The following is a 23,868-nucleotide window of genomic DNA, read 5'->3' on the forward strand; positions in this document are numbered from 1 at the left end:
GAAAAGTTTACAAATTTAGCTGGTCGGGTGCCTTGATCCTCCGTTGTGAGCGCCGCAGTCCCGGTGGCGATGCAGGCGCCGGCTTGGTCGCCGGTGACTCCGGGAGCGTGTAGTCCTCATCTTAATCCCCGGGTGGAACCAATGGGAGGACGGATCGTCCTGGAGCGGGGGCTGTGGTGAGGTGCGCTGGGGGGAGGATGGGTGGCGCCGGGGCAGTTGGGGAGGATGTGGGGACCCAGCTGGTGCAGGTCCCTGAGGGAGACTGTGTCTTGGCTGCCGTCGGGGTACGCAACGTAGGCGTACTGCGGGTTCGCATGTAGCAGCTGTACCCTCTCGACCAACAAGTCCGCCTTGTGGAGCCGCACGTGCTTGCGGAGGAGAACGGGTCCTGGAGCTGCCAGCCATGTTGGGAGCGAAACCCCGGAGGTGGTCTTCCTAGGGAAGGCAAGGGGGGTTGCATTAGTCGCAGTGCAAAGTAGCGATTGGATGGAGAGGGGGGCATCGGGGAGGACCTCCTGCCAGCGGGAGACCGGGAGATTTTTAGACCGTAGGGCCAGCAGGACGGCCTACCAGACCGTCCTGTTCTCCCTCTCCACCTGCCCGTTTTCCCGGGGGTTGTAGCTGGTCGACCTGCTCGAGGCAATGCCCTTGCTGAGCAGGAATTGATGCAGCTCATCACTCATAAAGGAGGATCCCCGGTCGCTGTGGACGTAAGCGGGGAAACCGAACAGAGTGAAGATGCTATTGAGGGCTTTGATGACTGTGGCAGACGTCATATCGGGGCATGGAATGGCGAAGGGGAATCTGGAGTATTCGTCGACCACGTTAAGGAAGTACGAATTTTGGTCGGAGGTGGGGCCCTTTGAAATCCATGCTGAGGCGTTCAAAGGGATTGGAGGCCTTCACCAGGTGCGCTCGGTCTGGCCGGTAGAAGTGCGATTTGCACTCCGCGCAGACCTGGCAGTCTTTGGTGACCGCCCTGACTTCTGCAATGGAGTAGGGTAGGTTGCGGGCCTTTATGAAGTGAAAGAACCGGGTGACCCCTGGGTGACAGAGACCATCGTGTAGGGCCCGGAGTCGGTCCACTTGTGCGCTGGCACATGTCCTCGGGATAGGGCATCGGGGGGCTCGTTGAGCTTACCGGGGCGATACAGAATCTCGTAATTGTAGGTGGAGAGCTCAATCCTCCACCTCAAGATTTTATCATTTATGATCTTGCCCACTGTGTGTTATTGAACATGAAGGCAACCGACCGTTGGTCAGTGATGAGAGTGAATCTCCTGCCGACCAGGTAATGCCTCCAATGCCGCACAGCTTCAACGATGGCTTGGGCCTCCTTTTTGATGGAGGAGTGCCGGAGGGTGCGGGAAAATAATGCCATGGGTCTGCCTGCCTGGTTGAGGGTGGCGGCCAGAGCGACGTCTGATGCATCGTTCTCTACTTGGAAGGGGAGTGTCTCGTCGACTGCATGCATCGCGGCCTTGGCGATGTCGGCCTTGATACGGTTGAAGGCCTGGTGAGCCTCAGCCATCAGGGGGAAAACTGGGGAGTGAATGAGTGGGCGGGCCTTGTCCGCATAGTTAGGGACCCACTGGGCATAGTATGAGAAGAACCCCAGGCATTGTTTGAGGGCCTTGGGGCAGTGGGTGAGGGGGAGTTCCATTAGGGGGTGCATGCGGTTGGGGTCGGGCCCTAGAACTCCATTTTGCACCACATGCCAAGGATGTCTAAGTGGTTGGTGCTGAACACACATTTCTCCTTGTTATGCCTTAGGTTCAGGAGTTTGGCGGTGTGGAGAAATTTGAAAAGGTTAGCGTCGTGGTCCTGCTGGTCGTGGCCGCAGATGGTGACGGTATTGAGGTACGGGAAGGTGGCCCGCAGTCCGTACCGGTCAACCATTCGGTCCATCTCCCGTTGGAAGACCGAGACCCCATTAGTGACGCCGAAGGGAACCCTAAGGAAGTGGTAAAGGCGGCCGTCTACTTCGAACGCAGTGTATTGGCGGTCCGCCTTGCAGATGGGGAGCTGGTGGTAGGCAGAATTCAGGTCCACTGTAGAGAAGACTCGGTACTGTGCAATCTGATTTACCATATCAGATATGCGTGGGAGGGGGTACGTGTCGAGCTGCGTGTACCGATTGATGGTCTGACTGTAGTCAATGACCATCCTATGTTTATCCCCAGTCTTTACAACTACCACTTGGGCTCTCCAGGGGCTGGCCTCAGTGATGCCTTCCCACAGTAGCCGCTGGACCTCCGACCTGATGAAGGTCCTGTCCTGGGCACTGTACCGTCTGCTCCTGGTGGCGTCAGGTTTGCAATCCGGGGTGAGGTTTGCAAACAGGGAAGCCTGGGTCGACCTTAAGAGTCGTGAGACCGCATACAGTAAGGGGTGGTAGGGGCCCGCCGAATTTCAGAGTTAGACTTTGGAGGTTGTACTGGAAGTCCAGGCCGAGTAACAGGGCAGCGCAGAGGTTGGGGAGGACGTAAAGCCGGAAGTTGCTGAACTCTACGCTCTGGATGGTGAGGGTGGCGGTGCAGTACCCTCGGATCTCCACGGAGTGGGATCCGGAGGCCAGGGAGATTCGTTGGGTAATGGGGTGCACCGCGAGGGAGCAGTGCCTTACCGTATTGGGGTGGATGAAGCTCTCCGTGCTCCCGGAGTCGAGAAGGCAAGGTGTCTTGTGGCCATCGACCTTCACCGTCGTTGTTGCGGTTGCGAGGTTGTGTGGCCGGTACTGGCCGAGCGTGATGGAGCCGAGCTGCGGCTGGTGTTGGTGGGCCCCGGGCTGGTCGGCGGTGGTTGCGGGCGATGAGCGGGCCGATGAGGTGCCCGATGAGCAGGGGTCCTGAGGCACCGTCCAAAATTGCGCCGAAGGTGGCGGCGCCCACGGTGCGCATGTGGCGGGCGGCGTTAAAGATGGCGACCCACGGGCCGCATGGGGTCTGATGGGGGAAGATGGCGGCGCCCACGGGCCGCACATGTTCTGATGCGAGGAAGATGGCGGCGCCCACGGGCCCCACGTGGGGTGTGGGGATGAAAATGGAGGCGCCCACGGGTCGCACATGGGGGTGCAGGAACAATGGGGCTGGTTACAGCAGTGATCGACCGGGCCTGGCACACCACAGCAAAATGTCCTTTCTTCCCGCAGGCCTTGCAGATTGCGCTCCGTGCCGGGCAGCGCTGCCGGGGGTGCTTTGTCTGCCCGCAGAAATGGCACTTGGGCCCCCCGGGGTTGGTTGGCTGCCGCGTGGCGCAGGCTTGGGGTTGGCTGGAGGCGGTCGCTGGTGGGGTCCACGATGTCCAGGAGGGGGCGCCGTGCGCCGTAATGCTTGTGCATTACGGGAGGCTACCATTAGTGAGGTCGCAAGTTTCTTGATCGCCGCGAGGTCGAGCATACTCCCTTCTAAGAGGTGCTGGCGGATGTACGCCGACTCTATGCCCGTAACGAAAGCGTCCCTGATTAGGAGTTCGGAATGTTCAACGGCCGAAACTGCCTGGCAATCGCAGTTCCTCGCCAGGGCATGCAGGGCATGCCAGAAATCTTGCAGTGACTCACTGGGGGGTTGTTGCCGCGTGGACAGGAGGTGCCTGACATAAAGTGAGTTGATCGGGCGGGTGTAGTTCTCTTTCAGAAGCGCCATGGCCTCAGTGTAGTTGGGCGCGTCCCGGATAAGGGGAAAAATATCGGAGCTCAACCGTGTGTACAGGATCTGGAGTTTCTGTGCTTCTGAGGGTTGTTCTGTCGCTGATCCGATGTAGACTTCAAAGCAAGCTAGCCAGTGGTCGAAGGCTGACGTGGCATTGTCTGCTTGAGGGTGCAGCTGCAGGTGATCTGGCTTGATGCGTAGCTGTAAAATCTCTGCTTAATAAATTGATGCCCTATCAATTACAACGAGACGAGAGTAGAGAGTAATCAAGTCTTTATTCAGCAGAGATGTGTTGCCTCCTACAGCTGCTGCTGAAATGGCTGCAGCTCGGTGAGCACACACATTTATACTCCACCTGTTGGGTGGAGCCAGCAGGCAGGGATCTACCCCTGTACCTGTAGTACAGGAGCCATACCGTATTACTTCTCATATACGTCATATATACAAATAGTGGTGATTACCACAATCTACATAACCTTAACAAAGTTCTTAAAGCTGGTTAAAGAGGATTTTACTCAACAGAACAAACTTGTGGTACAAAAGGAGGCAGAGTAAACATGCATCGCCCAGAAAAGAACTCTGCAAGTTTAAATCATGAAAGCAAGTTTAAAGATAAACCTGATCCTGAATTTAAACAAGAAAATGACAATTTAAATGTTTGGCTGGTGGAGACTTTCTTCACAGACATTTTTAAAAATGAAGACATAGATGAAAATGGAAATCACGATCTAAAACCTGTACAGGGTGGTTCGGAGATTGTGTTAAAAGATCAACATCCTGATGTTGTTCTAGAGTTTTGGATTTGCTCTAGCTTGTGGAAGATGGGAATCCAGCCTGAAGAACATTGGAATAACCAAAGCTGAATGTAACAAACCAGTTAAAGGTTTCATCAGCAAATGGGCAGAGGCAGGGCAGAGGCAGGCGATAGAGCAGAGGTAGAAGTAGATAATTTTGGTGATGAAGGTGCTATGTGGTTTGAAGCTCAGCTCAGGGTAAAATAGAGTAACCCCGGCGAAATTCTCCGTTATCAGCGCAAAGTCCGCCGAACGGCGCAAAAAACGGCACAAATCTAACCTGCATCACGCCGCCAAAAACGTCACGAAGTCTCCGGCCCGAAATGGGCTAGCAGCGACGTGACGGGATCCGCGCTTGCTCACATGGTTCACGCCGTGCAGCGTCATACACGCCGCACGGCGTGACGGCTCATAAGGACGCGCTGCTCCCCCCACCCGACCGGAACACCCGAGCGGAACACCCGACTTGATGGCTGGCCGCCGCTCAGCCCAGAGGTTCCAGTCACGGGATGTGGAGGCACTCCTGGACGCAGTGGAGCAGAGGAGGGAGGCCGTGTATCCCGGGCACGGCCGCAGAGTTGCCCCACGCCACAGCCGGCGTCTGTGGAGGGAGGTGGCAGAGGCCGTCACCGCTGTGGCCCTGACACCACGGACAGGCACCCAGTGCCACAGGAAGGTGAACGACCTCGTCAGAGCAGGCAGGGTGAGCCTCCCCCCTGCCCGATATCCATATCGCCCATATCCCCCCTCCCCCATATCCCCCCTCCCCCTTATCCCCCTATCCCCCCTCCCACATATCCACCCTCCCCCATATTCCCCATATCCCCCTCCCCCATATCCCCCCTCCCCCATATCCCCCCTCCCCCATACCCCCCGTCCCCCATACCCCCAGTCCCCCATATCCCCCCTCCCATATCCCCCTCCCCCATATCCCCCTCCCCATATCCCCCTCCCCATATCCCCCTCCCCCATATCCCCCCTCCCCCATATCCCCCATATCCCCCATATCCCCCCTCCCCATATCCACCCTCCCCCCATATCCCCCCTCCCCCATATCCCCCCTCCCCCATATCCCCCATATCACCCCTCCCCCATACCCCCCTCCCCCATATCCCCCTCCCCCATATCCCCCCTCCCCCATATCCCCCCTCCCCCATATCCCCCCTCCCCATATCACCCCTCCCCCATATCCCCCCTCCCCCATATCCCCCATACCCCCCTCCCCTATATCCCCCCCTCCCCCATACCCCCCTCTCCCATATCCCCCCTCCCTATATCCACCCTCCCCATATCCCCCCTCCCCCATATACCCCCTCCCCCATATCCCCCTCCCCATATCCCCCCTCCCCCATATCCCCCCTCCCCCCATATCCCCCCTCCCCCATATCCCCCATATCACCCCTCCCCCATATCCCCCTCCCCCATATCCCCATATCCCCCCTCCCCTTATCCCCCTCCCCCATATCCCCCTCCCCTTATCCCCCCTCCCCCATATCCCCCATATCCACAAGTGAATCCAGCCCTAACCTTAACCTCTGTAATACACGCGCGACCGATTGCGTGCATTCATATACCTGTCTAACACGGTTGCCTTTTACCCCTGCCACCACCCCCCACAGGAGAAGCGCGCACACAACAATAGGGAGCATGTGAGGACTGGACGAAGCCCCGCTGATGAGAGGCCACTGACCGAACACGAGGAAAGGGCCCTGGAACTGGCTGGCGGACCTGAGGACCGGGAGGTTGCTGATGCAGAGGTCGGGGGCGTACTGGCAAGTAATCCACCGACAGCCCGTCCCCATATCCCCCCTCCCCTATATCCCCCTCCCCCATATCACCTGATCACTGCCTGCGTGTCTAACCATGCATGCTTCATTGTGTATCGCAGGAGCAAACGTTGAGGCACCCATCCCCGCAGATGCAGACCGCCCGCAGGATGCCCCTCGGAGGCCACGGGAGACGGAGGGACCCTGACCCTCTGGCATGCGACGCCCGCAGGATGCCCCTCGGAGGCCACGGAAGACGGAGAGACCCGGACCCTCCGGCATGCGACGCCCGCAGGATGCCCCTCGGAGGCCACGGGAGACGGAGAGACCCGGACCCTCCGGCATGCGACGCCCGCAGGATGCCCCTCGCACACCACGGGAGACGGAGAGACCCGGACCCTACGGCATGCGACGCCCGCAGGATGTCCCTTGGAGCCCACGGGAGACGGAGAGACCTGGAGCAACAGGGAGACGACGCTCCCGTCTCGTGCGGGTGCGACGACGCAGGCGTGTGCCACCCAGCGACGAGAGGGGCAACCTCAGGCCCCCGTCACAGCCGAGCCAGGACACCACTACCCAGGACACCACTACCCAGGACACCCCTACCCGGGACAGCACTACCCAGGAAGACAAAATACCGGACAGTGACACAGAGTGGATGGGTGGAGACGAACCCCCACCCCAAAGTGCCATGGACTCAGAGTGGGACGAAGAGCACGACACAACGCCACTGCTGTCACCAACACCCTCCACCATCGCAGAAACACTCACCTCGGTTGGGCACTTTAGTGATGAGGCGTCTGGTACACTCACTGGTGCGCACAACACAGCCGTCCCGGTACAGCAGGTGGAGGTAGGAGCAGCAGAGGGGCCGGGCGGTCGGAGGGCAGCCCAGCCCAAGCGAACATCTGCCGCCCAGATGGATCCCGGGTTCCTGGAGTTACCACACCCACCCATAGCACGGTGGGCATTGGGCAGCACGGTAGCATTGTGGATAGCACAATTGCTTCACAGCTCCAGGGTCCCAGGTTCGATTCCGGCTTGGGTCACTGTGCGGAGTCTGCACGTCCTCTCCGTGTCTGCGTGGGTTTCCTCCGGGTGCTCCAGTTTCCTCCCACAGTCCAAAGATGTGCAGGGTAGGTGGATTGGCCATGATAAATTGCCCTTAGTGTCCAAAAATGCCCTTGGTGTTGGATGGAGGTGTTGAGTTTGGGTAGGGTGCTCTTTCCAAGAGCCGGTGCAGACTCAGGGGCCGAATGGCCTCCTTCTGCACTGTAAATTCAATGATAAGCTATGATTAATCTAGGACAAAGGTTCGCCACAACATCGTGGGCCGAAGGGCCTGTTCTGTGCTGTATTTTCTACGTTCCATGTTCTATAGATCCGATGCAACCACCGAACCGGAGACGAGTGAAGAGGGTGACGGCCGGCTTGCGGCGGCTGCCGTCGCAGGTGGAGGAGTCCACCCGCGTCCAGGAGCTGGGAGTGGTGCCGGTCATACGTGCCGCCCAGGCCGACACCGCACGGGTGGCGTCCGCGGTGGAGGCAATGGGTGCGACGGTGTCAGACATGGGGAACGGTTTGCGAGGCCTGGGGCTTTCCGTGCAGGCGGCGTCTGTGGCCCAGGACATGGCTGCCCTCTCACAGGAGGCCATGAGCCAGTGCCAGCGCCAGATGGCAGAGGCGCTCCACCCCATGGCCCAGTCTCAGCAGGCCATAGCCCAGTCTCAGCAGGCCATAGCCCAGTCTCTGCAGGTCATCGCTAAGGGCATCGGCGCCATTGGCCATGTGCGAGCCGGCGTCGCACTGTCACAGACAGGGTTTGCCAACACCCTGGGCTCCATGGCTGCAAACCTGCAGACCCCTGTCGATATCAGCACGGGCCTCCAGGACTGGCAGTGCCAGATGTCGGGGGGGTGTCGGATGGCCAGTCCATTCGCATCCCCCACCCATGTAGAGGCCTGGGGGCCATCGGGCACCCCGAGGGAGGAGGAGGTGCTGTGGTCCGTCCCGTGTCCCCCTGTAGGGGAGATCCCGGAACACCGCGACACCTCGGACTCCCCCCCTTCCGTCCCAGGTGCATCGGGTGGGCAACGGGCAGGACAGGCTGGCAGCTCGCCATCCCAGTCGCCGGGCCGCAGCCTGGCCCATCTAAGCCAGGACGCCCCAGGAAACGGCCGCCAAAGGGATCCCGTGTCAGAGGGCAAGAATCACAGGAGTCCACCTCCAGTTCTGCTGTACCGTCTGGGGAACCACGTAGACGTAGTCAAAGGGCCCGTAAGGCCAAACAATTAGACACTGAGTAAGTTGGCACGGGTGCAGGGCACAGATGAGTTTTAGGGGCTAGGGCACGTGCATGAACTCCTTTGGTTATTAAAGTCAATGTTACACCTACAGAAGCTGCCTTTGTGCTCTGTCCAAAGCATGCGGAGGTGTCATGTACGTTGAGCGCAAGTGTGTGTGTGTGAGGGGTGGTCTTACCTCAGCCCCAGGTGAGTCTGCCCCTTCCCCCTGGGCCGCCATCAACATCACCCCCGGGCAGAGGACTGGACCGTGCGCTGCAGTGTCACAGCCGCATGCAGGGATGGTCCGGGTGGATGGTGGTACTGTGGCCATGGGTCAGACATAGTCCAACGACATGGGACCAGGAGCTCATCGCAGGGCTGATTGTCATCATCCTCCATGGCCTGCAATAGACACGCGTCCACCGGCAACTGTGTGAGCCCGGCCGTTGTGCCGCAGGTGGATCGGCAATGGGGGGGTGGTGTGCATGCGGGTGGGGTGGGTGGGGTTGGGGAGGGGGGTGAGGGTGCTGGGTGGGTGGATGGGTGGGGGGGTGTGGGTGGTCGGCTGTTGCCATGGTGTGCGGTCTGTGGCTATACTACCAGATTCCCACGCCCATCTAGTCAGTGAAGCGGGCGGCTATCAGCCTGTCCCGTGCCCGCTGGGCCAGCCTGTAACGGTGGACCGCCACCCGCCTGTGTCTAGCCCGTCTGCCCTGACCATTGCCCCCAACCCCTCATCTGGGGAGGACTGCGCCTCTTCCTGCTGCTCCTCCACTCCGCCCTCCTCTGCCTGCGGCACATCGCCCCTCTGCTGGGCTATGTTGTGCAGGACGCAGCACACCACAATGATGCGGCTGACCCTATCTGACCGATACTGGAGGGTGCCCCCAGAGAGGTCCAGGCACCTGAAACACATCTTCAGCACGCCAAAGCACCTCTCCATCACTCCCCTTGTCGCTACATGGGCACCATTGTAGCGGTTCTCCACCTCATTGCGTGGCCTCCGTATCGGCGTCATCAGCCACGATCGCAATAGCCCCTGTCGCCGAGCAACCAGCCCCTCAGCCGGGGATGGCGTCCCTCGTACATGCCGGTGATGGATGACCGCGACAACACGTATGAGTCGTGTACACTGCCCGGGTAACGGGCGCAGACGTTCAGGATCATCATGCGGTGGTCGCAGACCACCTGTATGTTCATCGAATAGGTCCCCTTCCTCTTGATGAACACGGCCCTGTTATCTGCAGGTGGCCGCACGGCGACGTGCATCCCATCAATCGCGCCCAGGACCATGGGGAACCCGGCCACGGCAAAGAAGCCCACGGCCCGGGCATCTTGGCTGGCCCGGTCCACAGGGAAGCGGATGTAGCGGTGCGCCATGGCATATAGGGCGTCTGTCACTGCCCGGATGCACCGGTGCACCGGTGTCTGCGATATGCCGGACAGGTCCCCACTCGGTGCCTGGAATGACCTCGTTGCATAAAAGTTCAGGGCCACCGTAACCTTGACGGACACGGGAGAGGGTGTCCCCCACCAGTGCCACGCGGTGACAGATGTGCCAGCAGGTGGCAGATGTGTGCCACGGTTTCCCGCCTCATCCGGAGTCTCCTCCTGCATTCCTGGTCCGTGAGGTCCTGGTATGACTGTCGGGGCCGGTACACACGGGGCGCCCTCGGGTGCCTCCGTTGCCGTGGGTCCGCGACATCCTCCTCCCCCTCCTCGTCCTGTCGGTCAGGTGTCCCTCCAGCCTGGGCGGCTGCCGCCTGCCCCTCTGCGGCAGCCTGCGCCGCCTCTCTGGCACGCTCCTCCTCCTCCTCCTCATCCAGGGCAACATAGACATGAGCGGCTGCCGCCACGGCGGCGAACATCGCTGGATGATCGGAAAACATGACGGCCTGGTGGGGGGGGGAACGACGACATGTCATCATTGCCCATACCCCCTCCTCCCCCCAGCCAGGTGGCATGGACCGCATGGGTCCAACTGTTGGAGGCTGGCACCTGGCCAGGTGGACCAACTCACTTGCCCTCGCACCGCCCCTCCCCGGCACGGCCCCCCCAACCCCCTCCCCGGCACGGACCCCCCATCCTCCTCCCCGGCACGGACCCCCCATCCTCCTCCCCGGCACGGACCCCCCATCCTCCTCCCCGGCACGGACCCCATCCCCCTCCCCGGCACGGACCCCCCATCCTCCTCCCCGGCACGGGCCCCCCATCCTCCTCCCCGGCACGGACCCCATCCTCCTCCCCGGCACGGACCCCCCATCCTCCTCCCCGGCACGGATCCCATCCTCCTCCCCGGCACGGACCCCATCCTCCTCCCCGGCACGGACCCCCCATCCCCCTCCCCGGCACGGACCCCCATCCCCCTCCCTGGCACGGACCCCATCCTCCTCCCCGGCACGGACCCCCCATCCACCTCCCCGGCACGGACCCCATCCTCCTCCCCGGCACGGACCCTCCATCCCCCTCCCCGGCACGGACCCCCCATCCCCCTCCCCGGCACGGACCCCATCCTCCTCCCCGGCACGGACCCCCCATCCTCCTCCCCGGTACGGAGCCCCCCATCCTCCTCCCTGGCACGGGCCCCCCATCCTCCTCCCCGGCACGGATCCCCCATCCTCCTCCCCAGCATGGACCCCATCCTCCTCCCCGGCACGGACCCCCCATCCCCCTCCCCGGCACGGACCCCCCCCATCCTCCTCCCCGGCACTGACCCCCCTCCCGGCACTCCCCCGGAGCCCAGCCCACTCTAACCACCCCCCCCCGCCGCACACACACACAACCCTAGACACACCTCTCCCCACACATTCAGACTGCGGCCACGCCATCGCCTGCCCAGAGCCAACCCCCCAGGCCGTCACTCACCTCCACGCTGGTCGGCGTGAACCTGGAGCACAGGTTGACGCCGATTAAAAGGAGGTTTGATTTACATCGACGTGAACGGTCATCACGTCGACGGGACTTCGGCCCATCCGGACGGGAGAATATCGGCAGGCTCAAAATTGGCTGCCATGCGCCCACCCGTGCCATTCTCCGACGTCTGCGGCGCCATTAACGCCCCGCCGACTTTTCTCCCTTCGGAGACTTCGGCAACCGGCGGGGTGGGATTCACGGCGGCCAACGGCCATTCTCCGACCCGCTGGGGGGTCGGAGAATGACGCCCCAGATTGCAAACAGCTTGGTTCAGCCTCAAACAGTCGCCAGGGAGAAAGATGGAGTGAGCAGCAGGGAAATGGAATTTGGAGTGGGGTCTTTCCAACTGCACATCTCGTGCTAGATGTTGGAAAAACAGCAAGACATGAGGAATTGAGAGAGGGGATGTTCAGGAAGCTAGGTGATATCAATGCACACGCGAAAACTGATGTGTTCTTCAGATGATATTTTCCGAGGGGCAGCTTGTAGATGATAAATAGGAGGGGCTGAGGATTGGGGGACACCGGGTGGAATGGCCCGGGATGGTGATTCATTGATGGTGAGTCTCATGCGAAAATTGGAAAAGGTGATTGCAGTCTCACCCAGCTTTGTGTAATCCTGTGGTCAAACACGTCAAATGCTACAAGGTAATAATAAAATATTACTCTTAAGACAATCTAGGATTTATTCCCTTCCATGTGTGATTTTGCAGGGAGGATTTCAACCAGTCAGTGGGCTTTGGCTGTGGAATCTGTGTTACATTTACATCTCCCCTGGAGGACCCTGCGCTCCAGATTGGTACGGGTCACTGCTGAAGGGAGTGTAGAATACTTCTCGAGCTTTGAAGATCTTCAGATTGAACAGCCAATGAAAGAGGTAAAAAAAATAATAATAGCCTCACAGAAAACTGACTGAAATAATGAAAACAATTGAACCTGGCAAGTCACACAAATAAACCTCTCTATATAAATATTGTTAATTCAATAAAAAATCTGGAATTAAAAGCCCAATGATGACTATGAAAGCATTGTCGATTATCGAAAGAACCCAGCTGGTTCACTAATATCCTTTTGGGAAGGAAATCTGCCATCCTTACCTGGTCAGGCCTACATGTGACTCCAGACCCACAGCAATGTGGGTGATATTAGGGAAAGGGCATTGGTCAGCAATTCCCGCAACCCATTAACAATTGGAAAAAATAACAGAGTGCAGATTGGAAGCACCAAGAGGTCATCACTGTGTAAATGGTAGACCTCTCAGAAAACATTTTGCTACTAACCATTTCTTTCCTCTTCACACACCTAGTGATGCATGAGACTAACCTCTCCTGGAATAGGTCACTAGCTTATTGCCAGAGACGATATCTTAAGGGACGCCACTCCAATAAGGCTAGATAAGGTTGATCAGGGGGCTCTCCCACCCTTACTACTTGCCGAAGGCGTATTGGAGAGAGTTACAGATGATAACAATCTATTTGGCAATGCTATAAACATGCCTTCTATGGGTCATCAAGTCCTGAAGTAGGGCTTGAACTCAGAGCTTCTGGCTTAGAAGCAGGGGCACTACCCACTACCACAAGACTTATTAACCATTTACTATTCTACATTTACTAATATAATAATGGCAATAACAATAGTACCTAGTCAAAAGAGTGACATTTAATTGCTCTTACTGATTGTTGACTTTGATACAGGTTCAACCAAACTTGATTGAAACCATGTACAGGCATCGGGCAGATCTGGAGATCATTTTTGGAATGATTGATAAGGATCATTCAGGTAAATAGAATACTACTTCTAAAAGTTCATTTTTTATATAAATGTTGTTATGATCCCCATAGAGACCAGGAATTCTGAACTTTATTTAATAGCTGAAGGGATGAGACAACAAGATTTCCCATTTCACGACTGTTACTGTAACAAACAAACTAGAAGCAACATTGACTGAACACTTTGGCAAATTATATTTTCGTGAAGGGAACTTTCCTCTTTTATTTTTAACACAATGGAAAATTCCACATCACGGATGTACTTTATATTGTCCCTGAAGCAGACAATCTATTCTGCAGGAACTAGTACAAAGAGATCCTTTGCACCCAAGGATTTGCTTCCATTCTTTTTCTTTCCCAGCTTGGTACTTTTTACCCCAGTACCGTCTTTCAGACTGAGGATTTTTCCAGGAGCATGTGCGGATTATTGGGCAGCATGGTAGCATTGTGGATAGCACAATTGCTTCACAGCTCCAGGGTCCCAGGTTCGATTCCGGCTTGGGTCACTGTCTATGCGGAGTCTGCACATCCTCCCCGTGTGTGCGTGGGTTTCCTCCGAGTGCTCCGGTTTCCTCCCACAGTCCAAAGATGTGCAGCTTAGGTGGATTGGCCATGATAAATTGCCCTTAGTGTCCAAAATTGCCCTTAGTGTTGGGTGGGGTTACTGGGTTATGGGGATAGGGTGGAGGTGTTGACCTTGGGTAGGGTGCTCTTTCCAAGAGCCGGTGCAGCCTCGATGGGCCGAATGGCATCCTTCTGCACTGTAAATTCTATGATAATCTATGATAGTTTAGAATCATGACTGAAAACTTTGTTATGTTCTGTTTCTGCGAGAAGAAATTTCAATTCAATAATTTGCGAAATCTGTGTTGTAGAGCTGCAACAATTAACTTCTTTTATCCATTCAGCACCTATGCTTGGCATTAAGAGCCTCCAACACTGTTTAATGTTCTGTTACTTAACCAATTGCGAATTGAGGTCCCACAGTCAATCGGTATGAGTTGTGGACGTTGATATCAGTGAGAAAAAAATTGCAGATGGAATTCAAAATGGGGAATTTGAGATCATCCATTTTGGACCTAAGAAAGATAAATTGGGGTACTTTCTAGATCAGCACTTCTCAAACTGCGGGTTACTGGAAAAGTGGATGGGGTCACAAACTCCCCCTTCTCCAACACTGCACCCACACTGGCACCAAAGCCTGGGCAATGTCCAGCGTGCCCTGCTCCTCTCTCGGTCTCTCTCCAAGGTATGGCAAAGGAGACTGATGGACCTGATGGATGGGCAGAGACATTTGAGAAATATCTTGCGGCTGTAAACCCCGCATAAGAAGCCACTGGTTCCAAGTATGCATGGAGCCAGGTGGCAACTGTGGTGCCTCTCCAGGGGACAGGCCCAGGTTAATAGTCACCATCTTTAGAGGTGGCCAAGTGCAGGAGAGGTCATGTCCAGCTGCCACCTTTATAGAGGGCATCAGGCATCAGGAGGGCATGTGCAACTGCAACCTTTATAAGGGGCAATATGGAGCAGGCACAATGTGCCACCACCATCTTTATAGGGACAATATGCAGCAGGGATAATGTGCAGCCGCCATCTTTATCGGGGGCAATATGCAGCTGGGGTAATATGCAGCCGCCATCTTTATAGGGGGCATTGTACAGCCGGGGTCATGTGCAGCCACCATCTTTATAGAAGGTAATATGCTGCAGGGGTCATGTGCAGCCACAATGGCCCAAGGAGCAGATAGTGAGACAGGACATTGGTTGAATCTTCTGTCACTGGGGAATATGCAGAGTATGGTAAACCACGTTATTGTGTTCATTGTATTATATTCACTGTGCTGTGTGTACATGCCTGGGCTTGTCCAAGCTGGCTCCGCCTGTGGCTCCTCCCCTCGGGGCTTCTGTATAAAAGTATCAAGTCTCCGCCTCCGGACCTAGTTCAGGTCCAGAGGCAGGAGGCTTGCTGTTTAGTGTATTAAAGCCTCAGCTATGTTTATCACTCGTCGTCTATTATCGATGGTGTAGCAATTTAATACACTAAACTCCTAAAGATGGACTCTTCACTCAAGATGAACTCCTCACTCAAGCCTGATCGCTTGTAACTGGACCCACAAGCAGCTGACGCTACAGAGACTTTTGAACACTGGCTAAGCTGCTTCGAGGCCTACCTCGCATCTTTCAACGAAGACTTCACGGACCTCCAGAAGAAGCAGGTCCTCCCCGCACAGATGAGCCCAAGAGTCTTTAACCTCATCAGGGACGCCCCGTCGTACGAGGAGGGAATAATGCTGCTAAAAGGACAATACGTGAAATCCGTTAACCAGGTATATGCTAGGCACCTCCTCGCCACGAGACGCCAACGCCCTGGGGAATTAGAAGGGGGGCACTTGGCCTCCCAGAGACAGTACAACTCTCCAACTCACTGGAGATGGCCTCCCAGAACATGGGGGCCTACACCTCCGACCGCGCGGCACCCTCGTGGGCCTCGTGGGTGCAGCCATCAACCGACCTGGGCGCGATGCAAGCCTGTGCCACGCAGTGGTCCGCCAACGCCGGAGGCCCGAAATGCTACTTCTGCTGCCAGGGTATTCACCCACGACAATGCTGCCCGGCACGGAACGCGACTTGTAACGCCTGTGGGAAGAAGGGCGACTTTGCAAAAACCTGCCAGGCCCGACCCCCCGCTAAATCTTCTAGGCCCAACAACGCTGCCTGCTGCGGGTCGGGGCCACCCCCAGCTGCTGCGCCACCCACCATGTGCGACCCGTGGGCGCCTCCATTTTTAATCTCAGCTGATACGTGCGACCCACGGGGGCCGCCATCTTGGACGCCACCTTGCACCTCGCCCGCAACGTGCGACCCACGGGGGCCGTCATTTTGGACGCCATCTTGCACCTGGCCTGCCACGTGCGACTCATGGGGGCCGCCATCTTGGCACCCCTCCGTTGTCTCACGGGAACCCAGCTCGCCCGACCGTACGCTGGCCGCCGCTACCGCCGACCGTCTTCCAACACTCTCCTCCATCACACTGGACCAGTCCCGGCCGCACCATCTCGCAAAGTCTACAATCTACAATGACCGTCCGGATCAACGGGCACAAGACGGCCTGCCTTTTCGACTCTGGGAGCACGGACAGCTTCATACACCCAGATACGGTAAGGCGCTGCTCCCTCCGCATCCTACCCGCGACCCAGAAAATCTCCCTGGCTTCCGGATCCCACGCAGTGGAGATCCGGGGGCACTGTGTAAGGCGTAGAGTACACCAACTTTAGGCTCTACGTTCTCCCCCATCTCTGCGCTGGCCGATTACTGGGGCTTGACTTCCAGTGCCACCTCCAGAGCCTTACCCTAAAGTTCAACGGACCACTGACCCCCTCACCGTCTGTAGCCTCGCGACCCTTAAGGTCACCCCACGTTCCCATACCTAGACAACGTCACCATCAGCAGGACCATGACGAGAACCTCCGGCGCTTCCTCCACACCGCGAAACTCCTGAATCTCACTTATAATAGCGAGAAATGCGTCTTTCGCACAACCCGCCTGGCCATCCTCGGCTACGTGGTGGAACATGGAGTTCTAGGGCCCAACCCCGACCGCATGTGCCCCCTCTTGGAACTCGCCCTTCCCCACTGCCCCAAGGCCCTGAAGAGATGCCTGGGGTTCTTCTCTTACTATGCCCAGTGGGTCCCCAACTACGCGTACAAGGCCCGCCCACTGATCAAGTCCACCACGTTTCCCCTGGCGACTGAGGCCCAAATGGCCTTCGATCGCCTCAGAGCAGACATCGGCAAAGCCGCGATGCACGCTGTGGACGAGTCCATTCCTTTCCAAGTGGAGAGCGATGCGTCGGACTTTGCTCCGGCTGCTACACTCAACCAGGCGGGCAGGCCCGTGGCTTTCTTCTCCTGTACCCCCCATGCCTCCGAAATTCGACACTCCTCCATCAAAAAGGAGGCCCAAGCCATAGTAGAAGCTGTGAGACATTGGAGGCATTACCTGGCCGGCAGGCGATTCACTCTCCTCACTGACCAACGGCCGGTTGCCTTCATGTTTAACAATACACAGCGGGGCAAAATCAAGAACGACAAGATCCTGAGGTGGAGGATCGAGCTCTCCACCTACAGCTATGACATCTTGTATCAGCCCGGGAAGCTCAATGAGCACCCAGATGCCCTCTCCCGCAGTACATGTACCAGCGCACAAGTAGACCGACTCAGGGCCCTCCACAACGACCTCTGTCACCCGGGGGTCACCCGCCTTTTCCACTTTATCAAGGCTCGCAACCTGCCTTACTCCATCGAGGAGGTCAGGTCTGTGACCAGGGACTGCCAGGTCTGCGCGGAGTGTAAACCGCACTTCTATCGGCCAGACAGAACACATCTGGCAAAGGCCTCCCGCCCTTTTGAGTGCCTCAGCATGGACTTCAAAGGGCCCCTCCCCTCCACTGACCATAACGTGTACTTCCTCAACATCGTTAATGAGTACTCCAGATTCCCCTTCGCCATACCCTGCTCTGACATGACCTCTGCCACCGTCATCAAGGCCCTGCACAGTCTTTTCACTCTGTTCGGGTTCCCCGCCTACATCCACAGTGATCGGGGCACCTATTTTATGAGCGACGAGTTGCGTCAGTTCCTGCTCAGCAAAGGCATCGCCTCCAGCAGGACAACCAGCTATAACCCCCGGGGAAACGGTCAGGTTGAGGGGGAGAACGCAACGGTCTGGAAGGCCGTCCTTCTGGCCCTTCGGTCGAAATGTCTCCCAGTTTCCCACTGGCAGGAGGTCCTCCCCGATGCACTCCACTCCATCCGGTCGCTTCCATGTGCGGCCACTAACCAGACTCATGAGCATATGTTTGCCTTCCCCAGGATGCCCACCTCCGGGGTCTCGCGTCCGTCCTGGCTGACAGTCCCAGGGCCCATCCTTCTCCGCAAGCATGCAAGGAGCCATAAAACTGACCCCCTCGTCGAGAAGGTCCTGCTGCTCCATGCAAACCCCCAATATGCCTACGTGACACACCAGGACGGGCGGCAGGACACGGTCTCCCTTCGGGATTTAGCTCCTGCAGGCTCCACGGCGACAAACACCGCCATCCCCGACCCTACACCGTCTCCCCCCCACCTCCGTCCACCTCCCTCACAAACTGACACCCGCAGGCCCACCGAGGACAAGCACCACCACCTCCGCCCATACGCCGCCCCTCCCCCCTTCGCCAACTCAACATCTGGCTGAAGAAGATGACAACACGCTCCTGGACGCGCAGGTCTCGACGCCGGCGACCACACCACAGCCAGGACTGAGGCGATCACAGCGGAAGGTCAAGGCCCCCGACAGACTTGACCTTTAACACCACTTCAACCCCGCCGGACTTTTTTTAAACAGGGGGTGAATGTGGTAAACCACGTTATTGTGTTCATTGTATTATATTCACTGTGCTGTGTTGTCTGTCGGGGGCCTTGATCTTCCGCTGTGACCGCCTCAGTCCCGGCTGTGGTGTTGGCGCCGGCGCCGAGACCTGTGCATCCGGGAGCGTGTTGTCATCTGTGTGTACATGCCTGGGCTTGTCCAGGCGGGCTCCGCCTGTGGCTCCTCCCCTCGGGGCTTCTGTACAAAAGTGGCAAGTGTCCGCCTCTGGACCAAGTTCGGGTCCAGAGGCAGGAGGCTTGCTGTTTAGTGTATTAAAGCCTCAATTACGTTTATCACTCGCTGTCTATTATTGATGGTGTATCACAGAGATTGACAGCAACCTATGTGATGTAAAAATAAACACAGATTTTCACATTTATATGATTTATTATATTTTGATCTATAAGAAGTGAACTTTAATAATGATATACTGAATGTTACTGTGCTGCCATATTGCTGTTTTGTTTTTACTAGTGCCTGGGCTCACCTTAATTTTCAAAATGTTAAAATGGAATCATATTAGAAAATAGTTTGGGAATCACAGCGCTAAATGGGGATGAGGAGCTGGGAACTGTGGGTGAGCAGAGAGAAATTCAGGGCTATAAATCTTTAAATCGCTAAAAATTAATGGACAGGTACAAAAATAATCCAAAAGGTTGATAGAATGTTAACCTTTAAGCCAAAGATGCTAGAATACAAAGGAGTGGTTGTTTATGTGACACTGATATAAATCTCAGGTTCAACCACATCTGAAGGCCAAGATTGAGATCGGGACACCTCCTTCACAATGGATAAGTTGACCTTGGAAACTCTGCAGTACATATTTATCAGAATTATATCGCGGCAGTAAGGGTTAATTTATGGGCACTGCTTTTATAGACAGGCTTGCATTTCCTTGAATCTCGATGATTAAGGGATGATCAAATTTGGCTTTTTAAGATAATTAATCTGTTTTTTAGGCTGTACAGAGAGAAATGATTTCCTCTGGTTGGAGGGAGTCCAGAAAAAGGGGGGAAAACTTTAAATTTAAGCCAGGCCTTTCTCTGGCCAGGGGCGATTTCAGGATGCAAAGAGTAATGTAAATCTGGGGATCTCTGTCCAGAAACCTGAGGTCAATTGAAAATTTTAAATCTGAGATTTTTATGAAGTAAAGATATTAAGGATTACAGAACCAAAGTGGCTAGATGGAGTTAAGATACAGATCAGCCATTATCTAATTGAACGGGGGGAACAGTCTCGAGGGACTTGATCAGGATGTGAGGAAATTATATAAGGACATGTGTTAAAATCAGGGTGAGAATTCTTTGTCCCTTCTATCCATAGACTCCCTACTGTGCAGAAGGAGGCCATTCAGCCATCAAATCTGCACCAACCCTCTGAATGAGCACGCTACCTAGGCCCACTCCTCCGCCCTATTCCCGTAATCCCACCTAAACTATGAACACTAAGCAGCAATTTAGCATGGCCAATCCATCTAACTTACACATCTTTGGACTGTGGGAGAAAACCGGAGCACCCTGAGGAAACCCACAAACAGGGGGCAGAATTCCCCCTACCCGGTGGGGCGGGCGGTCCCGGCGCCGAGGAGTGGCGTGAACCACTCCGGCATCGGGCCGCCCGGAAGGTGGGGAATCCTCCGCACCTTCAGGGGCTAGGCTGGCGCCGGACGGCCGGCTAGCCGGTGGAGGCCCTTCGGCGCCGGTTGGCGTGGCACGGAAGGGGCTTGGCACCACGCCAACCGGCGCCGAAGGGCCTCCACCGGCTAGCACGAGTTGACGCATGCGCGGAAGAGCCAGCGTGTGCTGCCGTCATCCAGTGCAAGCGCAGGGGGGTTCGTCTCCTCACCGGCCATGCCGGAGGTCCACAGCAGCCGGTGCGGAGGGAAAGAGTGCCCCCACGGCACAGGTCCGCCCGCAGATCGGTGGGCCCCGATCGCGGGCCAGGCCACCGTGGGGGCACCCCCCGGGGCCAGATCCCCCCGCACCCCCCCCGAGGTCGCCCACAGAGCCAGGTCCTGCCGGTAAGTACCAGGTCTAATTTACGCCGGCGGGACCGGCCTAAAACGGGCGGTGCGTGGGCCGGAGAATCGCCGGGGGGGCCGCTGCCGGCGTGGTGTGATTCCCGTCCCTGCCTAACCCCCTGGCGATTCTCCGGTCCGGCGGGGGATCGGGGAATCCCTCTCAGGGGGAGAATGTGAAAACTCCACACAGACAGTGACCCAAGGTTGGAATCAAACCCGGGTCCCTTGCACTGTGAGGCAGCAGTGCTAACCACCATGCCGCCTGTACCACTGTGCCACTCTGCCATTTGGGATGCATTTCATATTTACGTAGCTACCTAAGCACAAAAACCAGAGAACACACACGACGAGCCCCCAGATTTCTCATGGATTCTCCCAATGAATGCCCAGCAATTCTCCCAATAGTTCCTTATGTTCCTCAGGAATTACCAGAGAATACCCCTCCCCACACCCCACCCATGTTCCTTGGGGATTTTCCCAATAAATCCCATATTCATTGGGCATTCTCACGATGAAGCATTGTTTATACATCTCTTTGAGGTTTTCCTAATCTTCCTTCAAAGTTTAGGGGATGGGATGAGGGTGAGGGAGCAGGCAGGAAAATCCACCTGGAACATGTTGTGGTGTGTGCAGTTATTGAGACCCCTTGTGAAGTGCTCATCAAATGGAGTGTCCGCCTTCTTATCCTGGTAAGTACTTGACGAATTCCTATTCACATCTGAGCATGGTGCACCATTATCTGTCTGGAAAAAGGCTGCAAGGTTAACATTAGGCAGGGATACACAGTTGCTATGCCCAATGATCATCCACCAACCTCTCCTACCAGGGATGATCTCCATCGAAGAATTCCGCCAGACCTGGAGACTGTTCAGTTCCCATCTACACATCAACATGGACGAACAGTGTATTGACGATTTCGCTCGCAGCATTGACTTCAACAAGGATGGCAGCATAGATTTCAATGAGTTTCTGGAGGCTTTCCGTTTAGTACAGAAGGATAATCAATAACCTTCGATTGAGTGAGTGTCAAGACAGTGTAAATATTCACCAAGTGATACTTGCTTGCATCCAGTTTAATATATAAATATCCGTCTGTTGGACCTTTATGTTAATATGCCTGAAATGTAAATACCTTTTGTGTAATAAATGGAGATATTTTGTTCCAAGTACTGTTTTAATTCTGCTTTATTGTGTCTGATTATTAGAGAATATTTCACCGCCTCATGAAGATGTGCTTCTGGTTGATGTTTTAACAACCTGTGGTATTAACAAATATTGAAGACACAAGTAGATGACAGGAAAGAAATGGTGGATGGACGATCAACAACAGTAACTCTCATTTATGTGATATTGCCAAGGAGGCCAAAGGCTTTGACACTGGGGCAAAGTTGGAGCAATTAGGGCATGTGACTAAATGTTTTCTCAGAGATACGTTTTTATGTGCGTTTGGAAGGAATCAAACTGGAGGTCAGAGTTCATGGTCTAAAGTTTTTGAACTCCATGTTGAGTCCAGAAGGCTAAATGGAAGAGCAAGTGCTGTTAGTCCAGTTTGGCTTGGGCTTCACTGGAACATTGTAGCAGGCCAAGGATAGGCATGTAGATACTTCTGCCTGGTTTGATGGAATTCCTCATGGAATAAAACACTATTCACTATCCAGAGAGGTTTAACTTCAGCTATTGTATGTTTGAAAGTGGCAGGACATGTTGAGGAGGCTGTTAAAAGGCAATGCAGAATCCTTTGTAAGCGAAGGTATAAAATATTCAAGTCACAAGCTAAACCTTTCAAAGGTAGATGTCAGCAAGACTTTCAAAGGCCTTAGAGAGGGTGCAGATGAGATTTATCAGAATGGTACCAAGGGTCTGGGAGGTCAGTTATGTAGGATGACTGGAGTTTTCCTCAGAGCAGAGAGGGTTAAAGGGAGATTTGAGGTAGCTGTTCAAAATCATGAAGTGTTTTGATAGAGTAAATCAGGAGCAACTGTTTCCAGTGCCAGAAGTGACGATAATCAGAGGACACGGAGTCAAGGCAAAAAAAATACTGAGGTGACTGTAATAACCTGCACGGGACACACGAGGAGGGATTGATTGTTTTCCCTGTGTGGCTCAAGAAGTATGAGCCCCTTCACTAACCATGGAGCTGACAACCATGTTGTCTGAAAGGTTGGCCAGTCAGGAACTGACCGACACAGAGAGAGGACCTGGTGAGGTATAACCAGGCCCAAGTAAATAGTTGTTCTTATAAATAAACATCTTCTTTTGTTTACTCGTCAGATACCCCTCCCCTTTATTAAAGTGAAATGAGGATAAACCTTTTTCCCACTAGCTCAGAGATCAGTGAGAATATTTTGTGTTTCGATGGTCAGTTTTCAGTCAATTGAAGATCGGATTCAGCTTCTGAAGGTCAGGATAAACAATTATCAAAAAACAGATCGTTACTGAACATTAATTAGTAACCTCTGTAACAGCGACACAATTACACTGCGGTAATAGGCAGATGAACACATGAATTCAATACTGTGTCATTAAACAGTACATGACGTGGAGATGCCGGCGTTGGACTGGGGTGAGCACAGTAAGAAGTCTTACAACACCAGGTTAAAGTCCAACAGGTTTGTTTCAAATCACTAGCTTTCGGAGCACTGCTCCTTCCTCAGGTAAAAATGTGCCTGAGACGAGTGCTCCGAAAGCTAGTGATTTGAAACAAACCTGTTGGACTTTAACCTGGTGTTGTAAGACTTCTTATTAAACAGTACAACAAACATGGGCTGCAGGGACGTTTTAATAGATGGGTTGAGCATAAGGACTCAAAACCACTTATTACTTTTACAATTCCTGATAACACAAGATGGTGTTTATTGGTGTATAGCTGTTAATGTCTCAATGCTTCAAAATTCAGCTCTGTAGAAATGTTGGTGCTTTTGAGGCTGGCTTAGTGACAATAGGCATCTGTCCAATCTGGCGTGGCCCAAGGGGCTGGTTTAGCACATGGCTAAAGAGCTGGCTTTTAAAGCAGACCAAGGCAGGCCAGCAGCACGGTTCAATTCCCGTACCAGCCTCCCCGAACAGGCGCCGGAATGGGGCGACTAGGGGCTTTTCACAGTAACTTCATTTGAAGCCTACTTGTGACAATAAGCGATTTTAATTTTTCATTTTCATTTTATTTTATCCTGGTGAGTTTGGGCATTGCGAATGCAGCTAGAAGTATCCAGATAAGGTGCTTGTAGCGTCAGTCAGCATCCAAAGTTGATTTTACTGCTCTGGTTA

At 55.2% G+C, this 23,868-nt stretch overlaps 1 protein-coding gene across 4 annotated transcripts in view; it reads left to right on the forward strand.

Moving 5' to 3' along the window:
* Positions 1-21,770, forward strand: part of ppef1 (protein phosphatase, EF-hand calcium binding domain 1) — a 275,391-nt gene extending 253,621 nt beyond the window's left edge. For all 4 annotated transcript variants that reach the window (XM_072514414.1, XM_072514417.1, XM_072514415.1 and 1 more), the window contains 3 exons: positions 12,121-12,284; positions 13,102-13,186; positions 21,431-21,770. In XM_072514414.1, the coding sequence (XP_072370515.1) occupies positions 12,121-12,284; positions 13,102-13,186; positions 21,431-21,612 (431 nt within the window). In that variant the 3' untranslated portion in view covers positions 21,613-21,770. The remainder of the gene's footprint in view (positions 1-12,120; positions 12,285-13,101; positions 13,187-21,430) is intronic.
* Positions 21,771-23,868: the final 2,098 nt, after the last annotated feature.

The sequence above is a fragment of the Scyliorhinus torazame genome, chromosome 8 (assembly GCF_047496885.1).
Source record: "Scyliorhinus torazame isolate Kashiwa2021f chromosome 8, sScyTor2.1, whole genome shotgun sequence".
NCBI lineage: Eukaryota > Metazoa > Chordata > Chondrichthyes > Carcharhiniformes > Scyliorhinidae > Scyliorhinus > Scyliorhinus torazame.